Here is a 22,134-nt window from a genome sequence, read left to right as displayed (position 1 = left end):
GTGTTGCCTTGATATGCATGCCAAGACCGAAGTTCAAGGGACCAATGGAGTTGGTTTCCGAATTTGTAATAGTTTATTAGATTTACTATTCTAGAAAGGCCATACTAGGATTTTATTTTTATGCTTTGCATTTTATTTATATGTTGCATGCATCGCTAAATCGCCATAACTAAAACATGTATTATTTTTTTTATCGAGTTTATCGACCGTGTCAATTACAATTATCGTAGTTCACCGCTTTAGTTCACTTAAAACGTGATAGATAATAAATTGACATGACCTCTCGCTAAAATAAACAATTGAGACTTAGCCTTACCAAAAAGTAGAAACCATGAAAACCTATTTCGTGAGGGAGTGCGCTCGGCCACACCGGGGTACAAACCTTGTTACGTAGGGGAAGTGGGTGATAAATGTCTATCCACCGAATTCATGTTGATAAGGGATGAATCGGCTACACCGTGCCCAAGTTAATGTGGATTTGGATCATGGACACATTTATTCGAAATTTGGGTTGAACTCAACAAAAGTATTGATAAGGGATGAATCGGCCACACCGTGCCCTTGTCGGATGTGTTTTGGGCTAAAGATAAATATTAATGTAATTTTATCGACCAAGAGTTCTAAAAGTAGAATCGATTAAAGAGTTAATCCACCGAGTTATATTGATAAGGGATGAATCGGCCACACCGTGCCCAAGTTAATATGAATTTGGATCTTGGAATCATTTATCATAGTTGGGTAGAGGTCACTATGTAAATGCTATACTTGTTTACAAGTATTATTATAACGATAAATGTTAGTTTTCATCATTCCGTTGTCGCATCGTTCGCATCATTCTATTTCTTCACCACAATTTATATACGATATCATTTCGATTTTATTTCAAATCTCCATTAAAACATCGTAACTAAAGACAAATATGATTTTTCTTCTAAAAACCTCGTATTATCCATTGTAAGGACCTCTTGTGAAGTGTATAGATAAAAGTTATTCGTGATCAAAAGGGTTTTGGATTTTTGACTAACATATCTACTTACAATGAATTGTTTCTCATATGCTTAATTGAGTTAAGTATTTTGCAACGTTAAATCATTTTGGTGACTAGATTTGTTGGAAATCGTAATAGACCAAAATACCGCAACCACTTCAATGAAAGTTTTAAGACTAAACAAACGAATGAAGAGTAGTCTTCATGAATAATATTTTGCTTCTCAAAGCAAAGACTCATTGAAATGAGTGGGAGCATTTTCTTAAACCGTTAAGAAAAGGATAAGGTTTTCAAGAAGTAAAATTAGAATGGAATTGATACAAGGTAATGTTAAAATTAACGTTATTGAGAATAACAATACTAAACCTATCAATCCCGACCGATAAAGTTTCCATTGTCTTAATTGTTGGACGCTAGAAAGGAAACTACCCCAAATTATTGAAGAATCAACAAGTTAGTCGTGGGACATCTAATGAGACCTTCTTCTTTAAATGTTTATTTGATTGACATAAATTTTGCTAGTACTACTTCGTCAATATTAGAAACCGGTGGTGGTTTTCATCATTGTACTTGATACATAGGATGATTAGAATATGACGACTATCAACAATGATGTTGAGAGATAGAGTCATTGTGTAATCAATCTAGTTTTGGTTTTATAGTTGTACTTAATTATGACTATTAAGTGCATAAACTCTAAATAAGAATATAAACTTGTTAAGATACAAAAAAAAGGTTTCACTTTTGTGACCCTATACACTACGATTTGATGTATGGCTAGCCCATTATCAAGGTGATTATATTCTAAACCAAACTAGAATGATATATCATGTAGATGATGCAAGACTCAAATTGGTAACCCAAGATTAATCCTTAAATTCACGAATGATGAACGCAAAGAGTTATCGAGTACTCTTGAAACCATTAGATCTTATGGTATATGCGTATCTTGTATTCAAGGCAAGATGTCTCGTGCCTTTTGGTTGAAAAGGAGATCGAGGTTGTAAATCATTGATCCAAAATAGGTTGATCATTTTCTTTTACCAACGATTTAAGTTGACGCTAATGTGTTCACTTAATAAGGTAAATAGAGAAATCTTTGAAGAAATTCAAAGAGTTCATGGAATCACGATTTAGTCGTAATGGGATTATCAAAGTAAAGACTTTGATATAAGCCAAATAAAGTGTGATATAGTATCACAAGTCAATCTCTCTTAGCACGCATTATGGGATAATGTGTGGTTGGATATAAAATCAAACGCTATTCGATATGGTTTGGACTTCAATCAAGTTACCTTGAGTTACTTGAACCTTTTGCGGAATTTTATCATTTTGTCTAAATTATTTTTCCACTAAATCTAAAACGAATCATATGAGATATGAAATGGTAGGGTACCATGTTTGTAAGTTTTCAAAAGAAACAAGTTTATTTCTAGTTGAAATGCTCATTTTTCCTTACTATGATCACGAGTACAACGGGATTCTGGCTCGTGAAGCTGTCTTTCTAGAATACAAGTTTATTTCTAGAAGACAGAGTGGGAGAAAATTATTCAAGAGCCACAAAGAATGTTATGTCGCAAGAAACTGGTCTTTCTTGGCTACATGAGACGCTTTGTGTAAGACGTTGTTTCTTCAAAACCTAGGAGGTTAAAGTCGTCACTTGTTGAAGATGATGAATTCATGTTACTTTTAAGAAAGTAAAGAGCTTACAACTTACAAAGAAATTGTTTGATTCAAGTTGATTACTTCTGGAAAGTAATGAACATATGAATTACATGAGAGTGTTTAAGTCACAACTCAATACAAGGCTTAGAGCCATAAAAATCCGAAATAAATTCCAAGTGAATTGTTAGATATCAAAGCTTGATTGGTAGCAAAGAGTTTTGAACTAGTTGAAATGCTTTTTCACTATTCGGATCTTCTTAGGGATTGTGTTTCATTATGAAGATATACATATAGCAAGTGAATCTAAAACCCACTTCTTCAATTAGAAGGAATGTATTCAATACATGTCTTGAGTTTTGTAGATTCTTGCAATCCTAAGATAATGTGAAACTTAAGAGAGGGTCTTAAGTAGGACATCAATGAGTTGGAATCAATGTTGTGATCATGTTATAAAACTTTTCTCGATAGGTCGAGAAGTTGTGTTTATACATAAAGTTTAGTGGGCGTTACGGTAATTTTAATTAGTCTAATACGTGGATGACATATTGATCATTGAGAATGATTTGAGACTTTGGAGAAACTTGATACATCTTTAATATCCAGATTTATGGAGATAAATCCACATGATATTAGCGTCAAATAAGAAGTCTTATGTTAATAAGATTCATGACTAGTTCAATCAAGTTGAACATATTTGATTGATTCCATTTGCTTCCGCTGCCGAATCAATTAAATAGGAAATGATGTATAACACTTCATATACTTTGAGTATGATGAATGGTTTCAAATCGAATTTAAGTAATAGTTACCTAGTAAGCCATAAAGATTACCCTTAAGTGCTTGCAGAAGCATTAAGGATGTAATGCAAAGTGTTTTTGATCCAATTTTGTGTAAGGGTGTTACACAAATGACAATTGACAATTGAGATTGCGCATGGTTTTCGACAAAACCATAATCAAAACACATTAGGATGGTTAAGATACCATTGTGGCTATGTTATTTAAGAAATAGATTTTCTAGAATCGTTCTAGGCAATAAAGAACAATGAGAAATATTTACAACGGAAATTGAGTACACTTGCAATCATGAGATGTGCAAGAAGGATGAGTCCTGCACACTGTGAAAATAGTGGGAGCTATTCTAAGGCTAGAGGGCCTATGTCTTGATTGGATCTCGACACGTACTCAGAAAGTTTTGTAATGCAAATGTATACATTACAAAGGAAAACGAGTATGTAGTAAGGTTGAGTAAGGTACAAGAAGTTGATAAAACCTACTAACCAAAGCCTTCTCATAGGCTTAACATGATGAGTCATGTCATTTCAATTAAATTGAGATGAACAACTACATTCAAGATCAAACTGGATTATAGAATATGAAGTAGTAATCAGGCATTGACTATTCATATGTGATAATCGCATTTGTCGTTCGAGTTTTACTTTAAAACTCTTTTATTATACTTTGTTACACCCAAACGGGTTGTATGACGATATTGAACCCCGTTAAAGTGAACCCGGATTAACATAGTATTCGCCCATAGTCACTTGTATGAGGTGACGTCTCGAAGTGACTAGAGTGTGATGCGATTGATGACAAGTTCAGTGCCATACAGTCATGTGAGATGACTAGTCGATCACATAGGCAGATTGTTAGGAACACTTTGTCGGGCAGTGACCGCTTATAGAGTTCTGGCAAATTTATATAGCCTGGTCGTGGCGAGAGCTACTATAGTATTCTAATGAGTCGATTCTTTTGACTAAAGACTGTTCGCCTAAGATGGCACGATTTGATTAGCTTTGATTTATGTTACTACGACCTTCGTAAATGGGGTCAAATGGGCATATTTTGGGTTATGATGGCTGTGGCTAGTCGAAGGGAATAAGTGCGATAGGAATTGTCCACCCCCTTGTCAGGGTTAAAACAATATCTCAGGGCCACTCGAGGAGTAATGAACTGGAAATGCGTGGCCACGCTCGGATGGTATCTATGGTAGATAACTCCGGTCAATCAGTTATTCTCCAGATCGATCGAGGAAACCACTCTCGATATGATCACTTGCAAGTACGACCCGAAAGACACCTTGCATTGAGTGGGAGATAGTAATAGGACAAGAGAATTGGTGACGCACACTTGTCGAGGACAAGTGGGAGATTGTTGGAGTAAGTGTCCCCGACAATAATGCGATCACAATTGTCGATCATATTGATCACATATTTAAATCTCATATCAAGAATACGAAAGGGATGATACATTACATATATAGTCAACTGGTCCACACATATCGGTAATGATTGGTGGCTAGAGTTTGACATTCTTGTCGTCTGTTGTGGTGATCGGTTTATCCCTTGAGGTCACACCTAAAGGACGATTCCCTTAATTGAAAAAGGTTAATCAATTGTATGTCGTCTGATTAATTAATTCCTTAAAATTGAACAAATTATTATCATAAGAGAGAAAATGACATCTTATTATAATGTGATTAAATAAGATTTTATTTAGTAATTTAAGAAGTTATATTACTAAAATTAATCCGTGTTTGTGAAACACGCGAGATGAGAATGATAAGTTAGTTATAATTACAAGATCTTGTTAAATATACTAACTAGTATTTAAATGACCATTTTATGTGAAAGTAATTTTGAATTACTAGTCAATTTGTTAAATATGATTTATTTAATTTGTAAATGATATTTAATTTGTTAAATATGCATTTTAAATTAAAACATGACATAAGACATGTCACATGTCACATGACATACAATTGTACAATTGACAAAAATAAAATGGACTCCATATTATATATGATAACCGAAATTGGTCGGTTTTGTCTTTTTCCATTTGTCTTATTCATTTGTCTATGACACTTGATAGTGACTTGACCATGGAAAAGCCTTACACTAATTTGTCTTGTGAAGACAAAAAGGAAAAAGAAAAGGGCCAAAAGACCTCCCACCCCACCGATTTTTGGTGACCACAATTGAGAGTTTTTCTCTCAATAATTCATTCTCTTATGTTTTATGAAAAACTTTACCTTCTCACTCTTGTTCTTCATAAAATCCATTTTTATGAATCTAATTTGTTCAAATCAATCACTAATAATACTAGTAGTAGTATATGAGTATTAGTAATCGATTTTAAGGTAAACCACATTACAAATATCTAGTACATGTTAGTTTGTGGGATTTTGGGATAGTCTTGGGTGCTACTTATTGGAGGGCTTCTATTTTGAAGTCATGAATGTTCATCCATTATTGTAAAGCTCAAGAACTAACAATAAGGAGATCTTGTTGGTGCCCATAAGTGACCGAAATTTAGATGGTGAGAAATCGATTTTCTTATCTCTTCTTATTTAGTTTGCATGCATAAGATCAACAATTTATTTTATGACTAAATAAATCATTACATATATGAATATGTAAATTAATGAGATTAATCATTTCTAACAAAGGATAGGCAAAGAGGATTCCCAGCCGGTGGCCTGGCAGCCGGCTACCCGGCTGGGAGAGCAATGAGCTGAAGATCAAAAGGAAGTTACAGGAACTTCCCAGCCGGTCATAAGGCCGGCAGCCGGTCACCCGTCTGGGAGTTCCCCTAAAGCCCAGGAGTCAAGACGAAGTCAACGTGCCTCCCAGCCGGTCAGTGACCGGCAGCCGGTTGCCCGGCCATGGCCACCTGATGATATCAAAAATTCAATTCAACTTCCAGGAACTTCCCAGCCGGTCATAGGCCCGGCAGCCGGTCGACCGGCCGGGAGCGCATACCCGTGTTTCAAGCCCATTTACAAATCCTACCCTAATCTTGGTGCAAACTATATATACCCAGGCGCGGCCCAAGGGGTGTTCAACCCGCGCGGTGGAACAGGGCCCCCAATTTCAAGAGGCCCAATTATTCTCGCAACTACTCTAATTTATTTATATATAAATTTTAGCGTATTTTGACAACATTGAGAAACTTGCATCTCAGCTGGTATGGATGCCTTATTATTACCTTGCACATCTCGTGTTCGATTCACATTAGCAACATTTTTGAAATTTTAATTTGTAAAAATGAAATAAAATGGCCTTTAACAAGCCTTGAACCCGTATCCACTTAGTACTATAGGCTATAGACAGGTTGCCAGTTGCCATCTCTACTATGATATTTAACGATGGAATCTTTATTTATTCAATATATATGTATTTTGTTTTGTACCCAATTTGAAAAAAATAATGGTAGTTGTTTCTAAAAAAAATTCAAGTACTTATTTAAAATTTAATTTATTATTTAATAGAAATATAGAGTATAATACTAATAAGGACCTATTTTATAAATATCGTATAGGGTCCTGAAATGTCAGGGAAGACACCGTAAGTGAAAACGTGAAACAAGAAATAAGTCTAGATGATATACTCTTACTTAAACTAATAATATACGCCTTACATAACAAGTATTATATTATTTTCCGTAATAAATAATATAATCTGTTATCCGATGATATTTTTTATAGTAAGCAATATTTTTGTTTTTTTGATAATTTTTCATCGATTGTGGTTTTACAATTCACTTTTCGAGCAATATTTCGAGTATTTTAGTAATGGTTAAGGTCCAAGCTTAAGAATTTTTTTTTTGTGTTATTGTAAAAAATTATATACTTTAAAAAAAAAATTAAGTATATGTATAACTAGTCGTATTAGTTAAGGCCCCTTTTCGAGATTTCGCACAGGGCCATTGAAATCTCCCAGACGGCCCTGTATATACCCCCTCCCTTAACCATTTGTACACACACTCCCAGATCTAAATTAATTTCCCTTTCCAAGTTTGAACCTTGTTAATTACCTTGCTAATCTTTCCTTAATTAGAACAAGTTCTTCAATTATTACATCATACTTAGTAGTAGAAATTGGGTTGTAAGAAGATTGAAGGTTTCTCCTTCCTTATTGTTCAATCCAAATTCATTTCTTGCTATTGAGTTGGTATTATTTCTCTTCCTAATTTCATTAGTTTACATTTGCTTTTCCATTAAGTTTTGTTTAATTGTTTATGTTAAATTTCCATCCTTGTTGTTTGATTGTTGTTATTTTCACTCTTGTTCATCTTTCCTTTGTTCATCTTTGTTATTTACACCCAAAGATTGAGTCTTTGATTTCCTTGTGTTAAAGATTGAATATTTGAGTTACTTGTGTTAAAGATTGTGTCTTTTAGTTTAATCATCCTCATTATTAGATTAAATTATCTTCCTTCATAATTATTGTTGGATTGTTGCATGTTTAGAAGTAGAATTCATCCTCCCATTATGTTTATGCTTAAAGACTCCATCTTTATTGTTTCTCTTGCCTTTAGAAACATGATTAGTGAGTAGTCTTCTTCTAGGACTCGGTTTGACCCGGTATGGGTAATTTCACTAATTAATTCTCATTTAGGCTAATTTGTTGGGGGAAATTGGTGAGGGTAGCTTAGAGGAATGGATTGTTTATGGATTGATTTTGGGTAGTGTCAATTTGTGACCCTTGTCCACCAACGAGAGTTGGTTAGGTTGGAAATTGGGTACCCGGAACTTGACCCTATTGCTAACCGCGGTTAAGACCGAAAGGGAGAACCGGGGGAGGGTACCTCTAAGTTAGCGTTTGAAATCGACCCTAGAAAGAGGGAGTGGGATGACCCGGAGTTTGATGGGGGCTTAATGACCTTAGCTAATGCTAGACTACCTTGAGAATTACATGTGTTTTCGGGTTGTTGGGCTTTAGACTTGGGATACCGACTTTCGAACCCGAGAGGGGGGGTTAGTTGGGGTAGCTAGTGTCCTATTGCGAACCCGAGAGGGAGGTTCTAGGCGAATTAGAGCCATCTCCCCCTTACCTTTCTACCCCTTAAGATTAGCCGAGGGAATTAACATGTGGAATTACGTATATTCGTGGGAGAACCGAGTTCTAGCCTTTCCTATTATTTAATCAACTCTTAATCCTTTTTAGCTTGTTTTTGCTTGTCTATTTTTATTAGCCTTTCAATTTGCTAGTTTAGTACTAGATCGTTACCACCTCTCAATTTTAGTTTGACTTAGCTAAGCTCGTGAACTAGAACGATTAGTAGTCTACCTACTCCTTGTGGGATCGACCCTCTAAAGTGTGCAACGACAAATCGTGCACTTCCGAGGTATACCTTGATACCATCAAGTTTTTGGCGCCGTTGCCGGGGAGTTCGGCTAGATATTTATTGTTTTCGTTCTAGTTTAGACTAAGTCTTTTGTGTTACTAATCCTTCTCTTGAGTGTGTAGGACTTTTTGCATGAGTAGGAGAACTCGAAGAAGTCAACCAATTGATCCGATTGACCACGAGATTGAAGCTACCGCAAGAAGACTAAATTCACTACGTAGAAGAGGGCTTATAGGAACACCAACTTCCCAAGAAAATTTAGTAGTTGAAGACTTTCGAGAAGAACCAAGTGCTTTTGAAACTTTTGAGAATCCCTTTGCAACTCCGGGAGAAGAAGTGACAATGGCCGCGGTTCCTATGCGAGATAACTTGGCTCCGAAAAAGGTGGTGAATCCGAGTATAGTCAAGCCACCTATTCAAGCCAACAACTTCGATGTGAAAGCCACCTTGCTACAACTTGTCCAAGGGAATCAATTCGGTGGGGGAGCCACCGAGAACCCCAACGAACATCTCAACGAGTTCTTGGATAGTTGTGACATGTTCAAGGCCAACGGAGTGTCGGAGGATGCCGTACGCCTTAGGCTTTTCCCTTACTCCTTGATGGGAAGTGCCAAGGAGTGGCTTAAAAGTTGTGAACCCGACTCTCTTTGGACTTGGGACGACGTCTCCAAGGCTTTCCTAAACAAGTATTTCCCACCACAACGAACCGCAAGAATCAAGAGTGAGCTCCAAGGCTTCACCCAACAAGAAGATGAGACTCTTTACGAAGCATGGGAGAGGTACAAAGGCCTCCAAAGGCTATGTCCTCACCACGGGATTGGGGATGATGAGTTAATCAACAACTTCTATGAAGGGTTGAACAATGAAATGAAGATGAACCTTGATTCCGGCTCGGGGAAGGGAGCATTGGATAAGTTAGATCACAAGACGGCCAAAGAGCTTATTGAGGAGTTGGCTTCTCGTACCTTTCATTGGAACAATGATAGGCACAAGAGGAAAGGAAAGTCAACGGTTGAATCGGCCAACAATGTTGAAGTTAAAGGGTTGATTGAAGAGCTTAATCAACAAGTTGCCTTGATGAGTTCAAGCAACACATCTAGCAATTCTTCTTCTATGAGGAACCAAGTTTATAGTTGTGAGATTTGTGGAGACCAAGGACACCCACCCAATGAGTGTCCTTTGATGGTAGGAGATGGCAATTGCATGGAGCAAGTGAACGGGATATGGGAGTCTAGTCCGGCCAAGCAAGCATTTAACAACAACCAATATCATCCCGGAATGAGAGCCCACCCAAACTTCTCCTATGGTTCACAAAATGTCCAAAACCCCACCTTCCAACAAAAACCACAATTCACACAAAACTTTCAAGCTCAAAAACAAAACACAACATTCAACCAAGGTCCACCGGGTTTCCAAGGAAGAACCTTCCAACCACGACAACAATTTCAATCACTCAATCCACCAAGCAACCCACCTTTCCAACAAAACTCCCAACCATTTCAACAATCCACCCAACCAAAGTCAAATGTGGAGCTCATGATAGAGCAATTAATGAGTTCTCAAACACAATTCATCAACCATTCCACTCAAAAACAAGAAGAGACAACCTCATCCATTAACCAACTTAGAACCCAAATGCAAGCTTCTCAACGGATGACGGACAATCAAATCTCCCAATTGGCTTCCCAAATGAGCCAACTACGAGCCTCTAATGGAAAATTTCCGGGTAAAACCGAGGAGAATCCAAAAACCATAAATGCTATCCACTTGAGGAGTGGTAGAGATTTGGAAGACCGGACATTTGTCAAGAAGAGAAAGAGTAGTAGACCGGGTGATGTGGTTGAATCCCAAATTGAGGTTGAACCTCCTAAGGTAGTTGAAGAAAAAGGGGGTGAGGATGAACTTGTGGAAATCGTTGTGGAGACTTCAAAGGTGATTGATGAACCAACAAAGGTTGTTGAGGAGCCAAAGCAACAAGTTGTGAGGACTTATGTGCCACCAATTCCTTTCCCACAAAGGTTGGCAAGAGCAAAACTTGAACAAAAATATGGAAAGTTCATGGACATGATGAAGGGTATCAACATTACCATGCCCTTCATAGATGCCGTCAAGGAAATACCAAGCTATGGAAAGTTCTTGAAGGAGCTAATTTCAAACAAAAATTCCTTGAGTCCAACAACAACGGTGAACTTGTCCAAGGAATGTAGCGCAATTCTTATGAATGAGGCTCCTCAAAAGCTTGAAGACCCGGGGAGTTTCTCCATACCTTGCAAAATTGGGACCGTGCATATTGAGAGAGCCTTGTGTGATTTGGGGGCAAGCATTAGTCTTATGCCCCTCAAAATTTTCAAGAAATTGAAGGGATATGAGCTTTCACCAACAAGAGTTTCTCTCCAACTTGCGGATCGGTCGGTGAGATACCCAATCGGTCTTGTGGAGGATGTCCCACTCAAGGTGGGTAAACTTGCATTCCCTTGTGACTTCTATGTTATGGACATTCCCGAGGACTCAAATATTCCCGTCATATTGGGGCGCCCTTGCCTTGCTACGGGGGGTGCCATGATTGATGTGAAGAATGGAAAGCTTTCTCTACAAGTGGGTGAAGAAAAGGTAGAATTCTCCTTGAACAAGGCTATGAAGGAGCCTTCGGAAGAAAAGTCTTGTTACATGATTGACATGGTAGAGGAATGGGTTGATATGAAGAAATTTGATGAAGACAAGGGTTTACAAGGATTCCTTGAGGGCAAGGTAAAAGATTGCAAAGAGCACCGGGAGTATGCTTTAGCTATGGAAGCAACAATTGAAGAAGACCCGGACAAAGAATTTGAGAGCTTGAGAGGAGATGGTAAAAAGGAGGAGAGATCCACGCCTCCTCAAGTGGAGTTGAAACCTCTTCCCTCTACTCTTAAACATGCTTTCCTTGGCCCTAATGACACTTACCCTATTATTGTCAATAGTGCACTCAATGACACCGAACTTCAAAAGTTACTTGATGTTGTGAGAAAATATAAAGATGTCATTGGGTACTCAATTGATGATATCAAGGGGATTAACCCTTCTTTTTGCACTCACCGCATTCATTTGGAGGATGAGGCTGCATCTTCCATTGAGCCTCAACGCCGCCTTAACCCCGCAATGAAAGAAGTGGTTAGGAAGGAGGTGTTGAAGCTCTATGATGCAAGTATAATTTACCCTATCTCCGATAGTGCATGGGTGAGCCTGGTGCATGTTGTGCCAAAGAAGGGCGGGGTTACGGTAGTCACTAATGACAAGAATGAGCTAATTCCAACAAGAATCACAACCGGGTGGAGAATGTGTATAGATTATAGACGCTTCAACAAGGCGACTAGGAAAGACCATTTCCCCCTCCCTTTCCTTGACCAAATGTTGGAAAGACTTGCCCAACACTCTCACTTTTGCTACCTTGATGGGTTTTCGGGGTTTTTCAAATCCCGATTCACCCTAATGACCAAGAAAAGACCACTTTCACGTGCCCTTTTGGCACCTTTGCTTATAGGCGCACGCCCTTTGGGCTATGCAATGCGCCGGCCACATTTCAAAGATGCATGCTAGCTATATTTTACGAATATGTTGAGGATATAATGGAGGTGTTTATGGACGACTTCTCCGTCGTAGGCACCTCATTTGATGGATGTCTAGCTAATTTGAGTAAGGTCTTGAAAAGGTGTCAAGAAACCGGTCTAGTCTTGAATTGGGAGAAATGTCACTTTATGGTGACATCCGGGGTTGTTTTGGGTCATGTTGTGTCAAGTAAAGGCTTGGAAGTTGATCAAGCCAAGATTGAAGTGATTAAAACTTTACCCCCTCCCACTAATGTCAAAGGAGTTAGAAGTTTTCTTAGGCATGCCGGTTTTTACCGGAGATTTATCAAGGATTTTTCTTTGATTGCCCGACCTTTAACATTGTTACTTGGCAAAGATGTGCCCTTTGAGTTTACTAATGAATGTTTGAATGCTTTTAATAGGTTGAAAGAAGCTCTCATCACCGCTCCAATTATGCAACCTCCCACTTGGGGAGAACCTTTTGAGTTGATGTGCGATGCTAGTGATGTAGCGGTGGGAGCGGTGCTTGGACAAAGAAAGAATGACAAACTTCATGCCATATATTATGCAAGCAAAACCTTGGATGAAGCTCAAGCACACTACACCACCACCTAAAAGGAGCTTTTGGCGATCATATATGCCATGAACAAGTTCCGTTCCTACTTGGTGGGCTCTAAGGTAATTGTACACACCGATCATACGGCGTTGAGGCACTTGCTAATCAAGAAGGAATCGAAACCACGCTTGATCCGGTGGATACTTTTACTCCAAGAGTTTGATATTGAAATTAGAGACAAAAAGGGTGTGGAGAACGTAGTAGTCGACCATCTCTCTCGGCTATTCCATGAGAATGCTAAAGATGGGCTACCAATTGATGACTCCTTGCCGGATGATCAATTGTTCGCACTTGCTGATCCGGTTGATGTCGTCACTCATCCAATCAAACACATTTATAATACTCAACAAATAACTAGTTAGCGGTAAGTCGAGGTCGATCCATGGGATGGTGTGCTTTGGGTTCTAAGTCTATCTATCTCAATTTATGCTAGTGTCACAATTTGTTTGGGTTTGTAGTTGTGTTCTAAACTAATGCAAGTAATAAAGTAAATAAGAGTGTAAACAAGTAATAAAAGGGTACTAGGATATCATGGGGTCATAGGGGATTCATGGTGTTGATCACACAAACATGTTCTCAATTATATGCAAGCAATTATTGTTGTGGAGGAACCGAGTTGGTTTATGTCTTACGGTTCATAGGAAGAGTTGGGTCCCGGAGCCGAATCGATTAGATTGTACAACACCTACAAGTCGACTTACTTTCCTCCTATTCAACTTCTATGCATGGTCTAACAAGACTCGAGTTGGTTTATATCTTACAAGTCAAGTTGAGTAGATAAGAGATGGTTGTAAATGCAAGGATTCATAGGCTTAGCATTTCATCAAACATAACATGTGCATAAAGTTGACATCACAACAAGCAAGCAATTTAATCATGTGAACATATTAGATTAAGCATGAATCAATCCCATGTTTATTTCCCCTAATTACCCACTAATCCTAGCTAAGTAACTACTCACTCATTATCAAGTTTAGCATGTTAACAAGGTTGTCAATCATATTAACAAGGTAAAACATGATGAACAAGTAAGAAAGATTAACAATAATTAAAACAAGGATTAAGAGGATTATACCTATGGGGATTCCAAAACAATAATGCAAAGAATAATAGAAGAACTTGATGATTGATGGAAGGTTGTCAATCTCCCAATAATAACCCAATAATCTTCAATTACCCAATAATAAACTTGAATAATAAACTTGAACAATAATTAAGGAGAGATTAATGTGTAATTTGTGTGGAAATATTGAGATTAATCTATTCTAATCTACTCCTAATCTAATCTAAGAAAGCTTGATTTAATCTAATAAAACTTGGTTCTAATCTAATAAAACTTCCTGGTTTGATTATTACAAATGGGGTATTTATAGTGAAAATTAGGTGGATGCATTAGGGTTAACTAAGGGCTAAACTAGTAATTACACTTTTGGGATTTGAGCAGGGAGGAGCCGGTATTTTTCGAAGGAAGGGCGTCTTTCTTGGAGCTTGAAGAAGACGAAATTGCGTTGTACAGAAATCCGTGCGTATTGGAGTCGGGACGGGCGGATTCTTGCGTTGGAATCCGAGCGGAATTGATGGAAATCCGCTCGGATTGTGTTGTGAGGAGACGGGCGGATTGGAGATAATCCGCTCGGATTGTTCTTCAGCAGTGATTCTTCTTCTTTTCTTCCCTTTTTGTTCACTTCCATTTTATTCTTGTGGGATTGGTTTTTGGTCCTTGCTTCCTCTTCATACTAGTCCATCTAGTATCGTCAATATGCTTCCAAATATGCACGAAAGACGGGAATTTCCGCCTTATTATCTCCTTTTCTACAAAACATATGAAATGCGATAGAAAAGCAAATAGGAAGGTTTTGACGGATAAAATGGCCATAGAATGTTATAATAGTATGCAAAATAGGCTCAATTAGGGGACTAAATGTGCGCAAATAATGGTCACATCAAATATCCCCAAACCGAACCTTTACTCGTCCCGAGTAAAGAGGTGACTAAAACTAGACCTTTATTTAAACTAACCTAATAATATAGCCGATATGAGATAGTTAGCGGGTCTCACTCCGCCCCTTCAACTCACAACAAGACAACCATGAGGTAGGATGCCTTCTTGCAAGGCAAGGTGGGTCTTGCCAAAATGGCGACACATCCATACATTAAGCACACAAAATCAAATAATGGATGCATCTACAAAAGAATAGCCACTTTCCTCATCTAAGTGGCGGAAATTATCTACAAGGGAAGCAATTCAAGGGTACACACTCCTTCATAGATGCAATTTCTTCAAACTACTAAGCCTAGAAGGATACCAATAAATTACCTCCAAATTGTGTCAAGCTAGGGTACCTTTGTCCTCAATCGTTAAATGCTTTTGTCAAGAATAGACTCCCTATGGTGTTAGAAACACTGGAGGATCGCGGAATTCCCCCTCTTGCCTAGACAAGAAGAAGGGTCGTCCCCTCTCTACCATGCACAAAAATGGATACGGTGGATAAAGGGATCAATAGATATTGAGTTTCATTTGGGAGTTTGCTTTTGTTGTTGTTTTTCCCCCCAATTTCTTGTGGCATATAACATTTTGAGAACACTTTCTTTTGCCATTTCTTTTTTGATTTTTGGCATTTTCAACACTTGACAACTTTTCAACTTTTCTTTGCATTTCTTTTGATCATTTTCAAAGTCGCCCCATATGTAGTGAGGGTGGCTTATATTTGAAGCTTTTAGGAGTTCTATTTTTGCTCCTCTTTTCTTTTTGATGCATTTTTGCAAACTTTCTTTTCTTTTCTTTTCTTTGAACTCAAATTGATTTCTTTTTGTGCCCATTCCCTTTCATGACAAAAATGTGGTAGAACATGGATGAATGATGGTTGCATGGTTTCAAGGGTCACCTTGGAATAAACGGTAGCCAAGGAGTTATCACACCACAAGGTACTCTTGACTAGGCCTTAATCCATGGGTCAAAGGATACTAGCATGACACATCCTAGGGTGTTTTACAAGTATTCTAACAAGCAAAGTCTTAAGAAGAAAAAGCATCTACTAGGGCCTATATACACTAGTCAAGCTTCCCAAGTAGACGGTTTCGCAAAATTTTTCTAACATGCAAACTACATGCCATGATGTAACTAACATATATACATCCTAATGCAAATGATTCTACCAAGTAATATGCCATATAAACTAAATGCAAGTCCTAAGTTCACATTGTTGTACCGCATCAATCAAAATAAAGCCACATAGTCATTAACATAAAGAAGAAAAAGGAGATTGGAAAGATCATACCATGCGGTCTTCAATATCCTCATGTCTCGGATATGGCGTAGTCGATCAATGTGAAAAAGGATAGAACAAACACAATATATATACAAACAATATATACAAGACTACACTACAAAGGAAATGAACATGTTTTTGGATTTTTCAAATTTTTCAAATTTTTATGGTTTTTGTTTTTATGAAATTAAAAGACATATTTTTGGGATTTTTTGAAATTTTTCAATTTTTATGTATTTTTGGAATATAAATTCCCATCCCCCACTTTATTTTGGACATTATCCTCAATGTACATGTAGGAGTAGGAATGAAAAAGGAAATACATGTGTTTGGATTTTTGATGATTTTTTTTGAAATTGAAGTATAAATGCAATGATATGATATGAATGAATGCATGCTCTAACTAAATGCAATTCTATATGACATATATAACAAATGAATGCAATCTAAACTATACTATATGATGCATGTTTTTTTTTTTTTTTTTTTTAGTAGACTATGGTCACCTATGAGCAAACCTCCCCAAACCGATTTAAACACTATTTCTGGTGTAGAAATGAATAGGTTTGGCCATTAGTGACTATGCATGAATTATAATCTATATGCAACTATCTACATGAATCATGTGAGATATATACAATGCAACTATACTATATGAACTAGCTAATGTAAATGCAATATGAAATATTTCACAAATGCAAGCTAAATGTAATGTATATACAAAAGAGAGAGAGGGAGGGAGAGATGGGTATCATACAAATGGGAGTGGTGAAGTAGGCCTCTTTCACTCGCCATCCTCATCTTGATCATAGCCATAACCATGAGAGCTTCCGGCTTGATCATATCCGGGTGCTTGGCCCCAATATCCTCCTTGGTCAAATCCTCCTCCTTGACCCGAGTACCCTCCACCTTGGCTAGAATGCCCTCCGTCTCCTCGACCCCAAGCTTGGTCCCCATAATTTGGGAACAAGAGCTCCGGTTGTGCCCAAGAGGGCTTAGGACCATCGTGGTCAATATACCCTTGTTGAGCCATGTTATAGTATTGGGGGTAGAGGGCCAAGTAGTTGTCTTCCCTTCCTTTATGCACCCCAAGGTCCACTCTATTCATGAGTGCCATCAAATCATTAATACCCGGGGTATTGGGGATTGCCGGCTGAAATTCGGTATAAGGAGTAGGGTATGGCGGGATAGGTACGTAGGAAGGTGGGCGAATAGGTATTCCCGGCCCTCCACGAGGTGGTTGACGGTGTGGCTCTTCCCTTTGAGGGGGATTATCAAGAATTTGGATATCAAGGAGGTAGCTTGGTGGAGAAGAGTACGGGCTCAATCTTGGGTCAATGCCCGGTATCTTCCATCCCTCAAGGATCATTGAAGTGCATCCCTTGGTGTGCCACTCCATACTCCCATCTCGAGTGTAGTTACACCATCGGTGACTGTGGAAGATGGTGTGCTCATCAATCAAAGTCCTCCCCTCAAGAGGAGTATAGGTTCCTCGGGTATTGAACCCGGGACAAAGGTGGTGGGCCAAAATGGTAATTAGACCTCCCATCACGAAGGTTTTGAGTTGGGTGGTCCCTTGAGCAAAATCATGGAACCTAGTAAGTATCTCAAGTGGCGTATTAAAGTTATAACGCCTCACCGCTCGAACATTCAAATAGGACTCAAGAAAAGTTAAGTTCGATGAGAGTACACCTATCTTGTTCGTACCTCCCATTGATGCAACCGGCTACAAAGCGTTCGGTGAATCGAATCACCGGATGTTGGATGGCAAAGGTATAGCAACGCTTTATATGGGTAAAGTCCCTCCCGGAGATAGCCTTCCAAAGAAAGTCCACACCAAAATTATCGGGCTTTTCGGTATAGTCGGTGGGTACTTCAAGACCGAAAACATAGGCAAATTCCTCAAGAGAAAGAACATGGTCTAGGTTGCATAACCTAAACTCCATGCCCACATTGTTGTGGGTATCCGCCATAATGCGAAGGCTACTCAAGAATTCAAGGGTGAGACTAAGGTAAGTCTCTTCATGGGCATGGAAAAGTTTCCCAATGCCAAGGCCATTAAAGAACATCTCGGTAGGGTACCTTATCTTAAGGATTTCCAACACCCTAGTGTCTACAAATTGAGTAGGTTCGTACTTCTTACCTAATAGCTCGACAAATTTTTGGCGGTGGCCGTTAGATTGAAAGAGCACCTCTTGAAAGCGGTTGAGTTGTTCAATGCCTCCCCTCATTAAGGGTTGGGAGCCCCTTGGTAGTACTACCTCTCGTGGTGTTGAAGAGGTTGATCCCTTGCGCTTCTTCCCGAATGATTCAACCAATTTCTTGGCCTTTCCTTTGGTGTTTGTCAATGGTGCCATTTGGATGTTGGTGATGGGGGTGTTTTTGAGGATGGGATGAGTGTTTTTAGGGTTTGGTAAGGTGAGGAAATGAGGGAGAAAGGGGGGTGATTATATAGAAGGAGTAGGGAATCCGAACGGATAAGGTTGGATCGGACCCGTTTTATCCGAAGGAACAGAACAATCCGAGCGGATTTCAGTCGGGACGGGCGGATTGTCGAGGAAGAAGACGGGCGTCTTTGCTAGAATCCGCTCGGATTCAAACACAGCAAACTTCCTCGGCTGAGAAGAGGGAAAAGTCGGGCGTATTGTGCCTAGGACGCGCGGCTTGATCGGGACGGGCGGATTGTGAACAATCCGCACGGATTCTTTCACAGCTTAAAATCTTGCTTCTGGATGACACACGGGACGGGTGTCCCGTGAAGAAGACGGACGTATTGTCCAGGACGGGCGGATTCGCTCGAATCCGCACGGATTCTCCTTCAGTTTTAGCCTTTTCTTTTCCGTGGGTTTTGGTCGGGCGTCTTCTTCTCGATCCGGGCGTCTTCTGCCTCTTTCCTTCTTCTTCTTTCTTTTTCGCGAAATAACGCACCCCTTTTCACTGATTTTCTCTTTTTCCTTATCTTTTTCTGAAATTTGCTCATGAAACATGTAAGATGGCTCTCTTTCTCTTCTCTCTCATGCAAGAAATTAAATGCAAATGTAAATGTACAATATTATACAAAGTAAAGGGTCCAAGAAATATCTTACAAATGGTGGTTTGAGGTAGGACTCCACCAAACTAGTTCAATTTTAAATTCTTATCCATAGAGCTCAAAGCTCTTAATAAAAGATCAAAAGCTTGTGAACAAGCTCCAAATAAGCACAAGTATGGGTTGCTCAATTTGAATATGAAATTTGGCCAAGGAGGCTTGTAGAATGTTCTTTTCCTTGCCTTCTCCTTAGTGTTAGAGCTTTCCCGATGCTTCAAATAGGTAAACCCATGATTCTTGTCAACACTAAGCATGAAGTGTGGTTCATTTTCATCCGTGGACTTCCACTTACCAACTTCTTCTTCAATTTTGGTGATGATGATAGCACTTTGATTTTTCAATCCTTCCAAGGTAGAAGGAGAATTTTCATGGCTTTGATGATTGGATACTTTAGGAGTTGAGATTGCGGGTGCCAAATCTTCACAAGTAGCCTCACGGGCAATTTTCTCTTTGAGCTTTTTCACCAAATAGCTCTTGTAAGAAACTTTGGCCTTTTGAAGAAGGTCTATCATATCCTCTTCAATGATCATTGGCTCCATGATAGGTGCCAAGTGGTCTTCACGAAGAATAAAGGAAGGACGTTCTTCTTCATGATAGGGTATCTCAAATGCCTCAAGGATAGGCTCCTCAAGCAAGGTGATATTGTGAGTCCCCCCTCTAGGTTCATCATCATTGTTGCTATCTTCACATGAATCATAAATGTGGGCTTCATGTAACTCTTTTTTCAACACCTCGACGTCCATATCAAAAGACACACCCTCATACTCACAAAGGTTAAGAGTATTTGGTTTGCTCAACCTCATGTCTTCTTCATCGAACACAACACTTTCATAGTCATAAGAGCTCAAGGAACTTGGCTCCTCCCACTTCTCATCTTCCATGTCAAAGGTCACTACTTCAAATTCGCATTTATGCTCAATGTCCAAAGAACGGTGGTGAGTGATTGCTTGGGATTCTTTTAATTGGGCAATTTGAATCCTCAATTCCTCTCTTTGGATAACAATGTTTTTAAGAACATTATCTTCTTTTTGGCTCTCTTCTAGCATTTGTTTGAAGAAGTTTTGTTGATCTCCCATCATTTGGAGAATCATGTTTTGAATGGGTTCATCTTTTTGTTGTGGGTAGGTGTGAAAGTGGTTGTATTGTGGCAATTGAAGCTCATTGTGAAATGGGTATTGGGTGGGTGGTTGTTGTTGGTATTGGGTGTGGTGATTTTGGTGGGAAAAATTGGGGTAGTGGTTAGGATTTTCGTTGTACAAGTAATAAGGTAGGTTTGTGTTGACTTGCTCCTCAAACTCCCCATACCCATAGTCATACTCAAAAGATCCACCACATACTCCATGTACCAAGTCTTGGGTCATCATCATAGTCAAGATAAAGATACAACTACAAACATGGAAACTACAAGAAAATGGTAAAAGCGATCGTTGAGGAACAAGTTCCTCAAGGTGGAAGCAAAATCAAAATAGACAAACAAGTAAGAACTTAATCACATAGCACCATCCCCGGCAACGGCGCCATTTTGATCCGGTTGATGTCGTCACTCATCCAATCAAACACATTTATAATACTCAACAAACAACTAGTTAGCGGTAAGTCGAGGTCGATCCATGGGATGGTGTGCTTTGGGTTCTAAGTCTATCTATCTCAATTTATGCTAGTGTCACAATTTGTTTGGGTTTGTAGTTGTGTTCTAAACTAATGCAAGCAATAAAGTAAATAAGAGTGTAAACAAGTAATAAAAGGGTACTAGGATATCATGGGGTCATAGGGGATTCATGGTGTTGATCACACAAACATGTTATCAATTATATGCAAGCAATTATTGTTGTGGAGGAACCGAGTTGGTTTATGTCTTACGGTTCATAGGAAGAGTTGGGTCCCGGAGCCGAATCGATTAGATTGTACAACACCTACAAGTCGACTTACTTTCCTCCTATTCAACTTCTATGCATGGTCTAACAAGACTCGAGTTGGTTTATATCTTACAAGTCAAGTTGAGTAGATAAGAGATGGTTGTAAATGCAAGGATTCATAGGCTTAGCATTTTATCAAACATAACATGTGCATAAAGTTGGCATCATAACAAGCAAGCAATTTAATCATGTGAACATATTAGATTAAGCATGAATCAATCCCATGTTTATTTCCCCTAATTACCCACTAATCCTAGCTAAGTAACTACTCACTCATTATCAAGTTTAGCATGTTAACAAGGTTGTCAATCATATTAATAAGGTAAAACATGATGAACAAGTAAGAAAGATTAACAATAATTAAAACAAGGATTAAGAGGATTATACCTATGGGGATTCCAAAACAATAATGCAAAGAATAATAGAAGAACTTGATGATTGATGGAAGGTTGTCAATCTCCCAATAATAACCCAATAATCTTCAATTACCCAATAATAAACTTGAATAATAAACTTGAACAATAATTAAGGAGAGATTAATGTGTAATTTGTGTGGAAAGATTGAGATTAATCTATTCTAATCTACTCCTAATCTAATCTAAGAAAGCTTGATTTAATCTAATAAAACTTGGTTCTAATCTAATAAAACTTCCTGGTTTGATTATTACAAATGGGGTATTTATAGTGAAAATTAGGTGGATGCATTAGGGTTAACTAAGGGCTAAACTAGTAATTACACTTTTGGGATTTGAGCAGGGAGGAGCCGGTATTTTTCGAAGGAAGGGCGTCTTTCTTGGAGCTTGAAGAAGACGAAATTGCGTTGTACAGAAATCCGTGCGTATTGGAGTCGGGACGGGCGGATTCTTGCGTTGGAATCCGAGCGGAATTGATGGAAATCCGC

General features: G+C 38.6%; 1 protein-coding gene and 1 non-coding gene across 2 annotated transcripts; one reads left to right on the top strand and one right to left on the bottom strand.

Annotated features, from left to right (window-relative positions):
* The first annotated feature begins 8,913 nt into the window (after positions 1 to 8,913).
* On the top strand, positions 8,914 to 12,771 carry LOC141649286 (uncharacterized). The gene is made up of 5 exons (XM_074457980.1): positions 8,914 to 9,502; positions 9,635 to 9,976; positions 10,424 to 11,064; positions 11,143 to 11,626; positions 12,767 to 12,771. Exons 1-5 carry the CDS (start codon positions 8,914 to 8,916, stop codon positions 12,769 to 12,771), a joined length of 2,061 nt encoding a protein of 686 aa, XP_074314081.1.
* LOC141650101 (small nucleolar RNA R71) lies at positions 9,493 to 9,599 on the bottom strand. The gene has a single exon (XR_012546161.1). It is a non-coding gene; the product is annotated as a small nucleolar RNA R71 (small nucleolar RNA).
* Positions 12,772 to 22,134: the final 9,363 nt, after the last annotated feature.

The sequence above is a fragment of the Silene latifolia genome, chromosome 3, assembly GCF_048544455.1.
Source record: "Silene latifolia isolate original U9 population chromosome 3, ASM4854445v1, whole genome shotgun sequence".
Lineage (NCBI taxonomy): Eukaryota > Viridiplantae > Streptophyta > Magnoliopsida > Caryophyllales > Caryophyllaceae > Silene > Silene latifolia.
The sequence above is the reverse complement of the archived record's forward strand: the minus strand, read 5'-3'. Positions and strand labels throughout refer to the sequence as shown.

What these genes read in the sequence shown, in the direction of transcription:
- LOC141649286 (XM_074457980.1), top strand. Translation starts at nt 8,914, where the DNA reads ATGAGTAGGAGAACTCGAAGAAGTCAACCAATTGATCCGATTGACCAC. An exon ending in ACGAACCGCAAGAATCAAGA is followed by an intron (nt 9,503 to 9,634) that starts GTGAGCTCCAAG and finishes ACTTCTATGAAG; the next exon opens with GGTTGAACAATGAAATGAAG. An exon ending in TACCTTGCAAAATTGGGACC is followed by an intron (nt 11,065 to 11,142) that starts GTGCATATTGAG and finishes AAGAAATTGAAG; the next exon opens with GGATATGAGCTTTCACCAAC.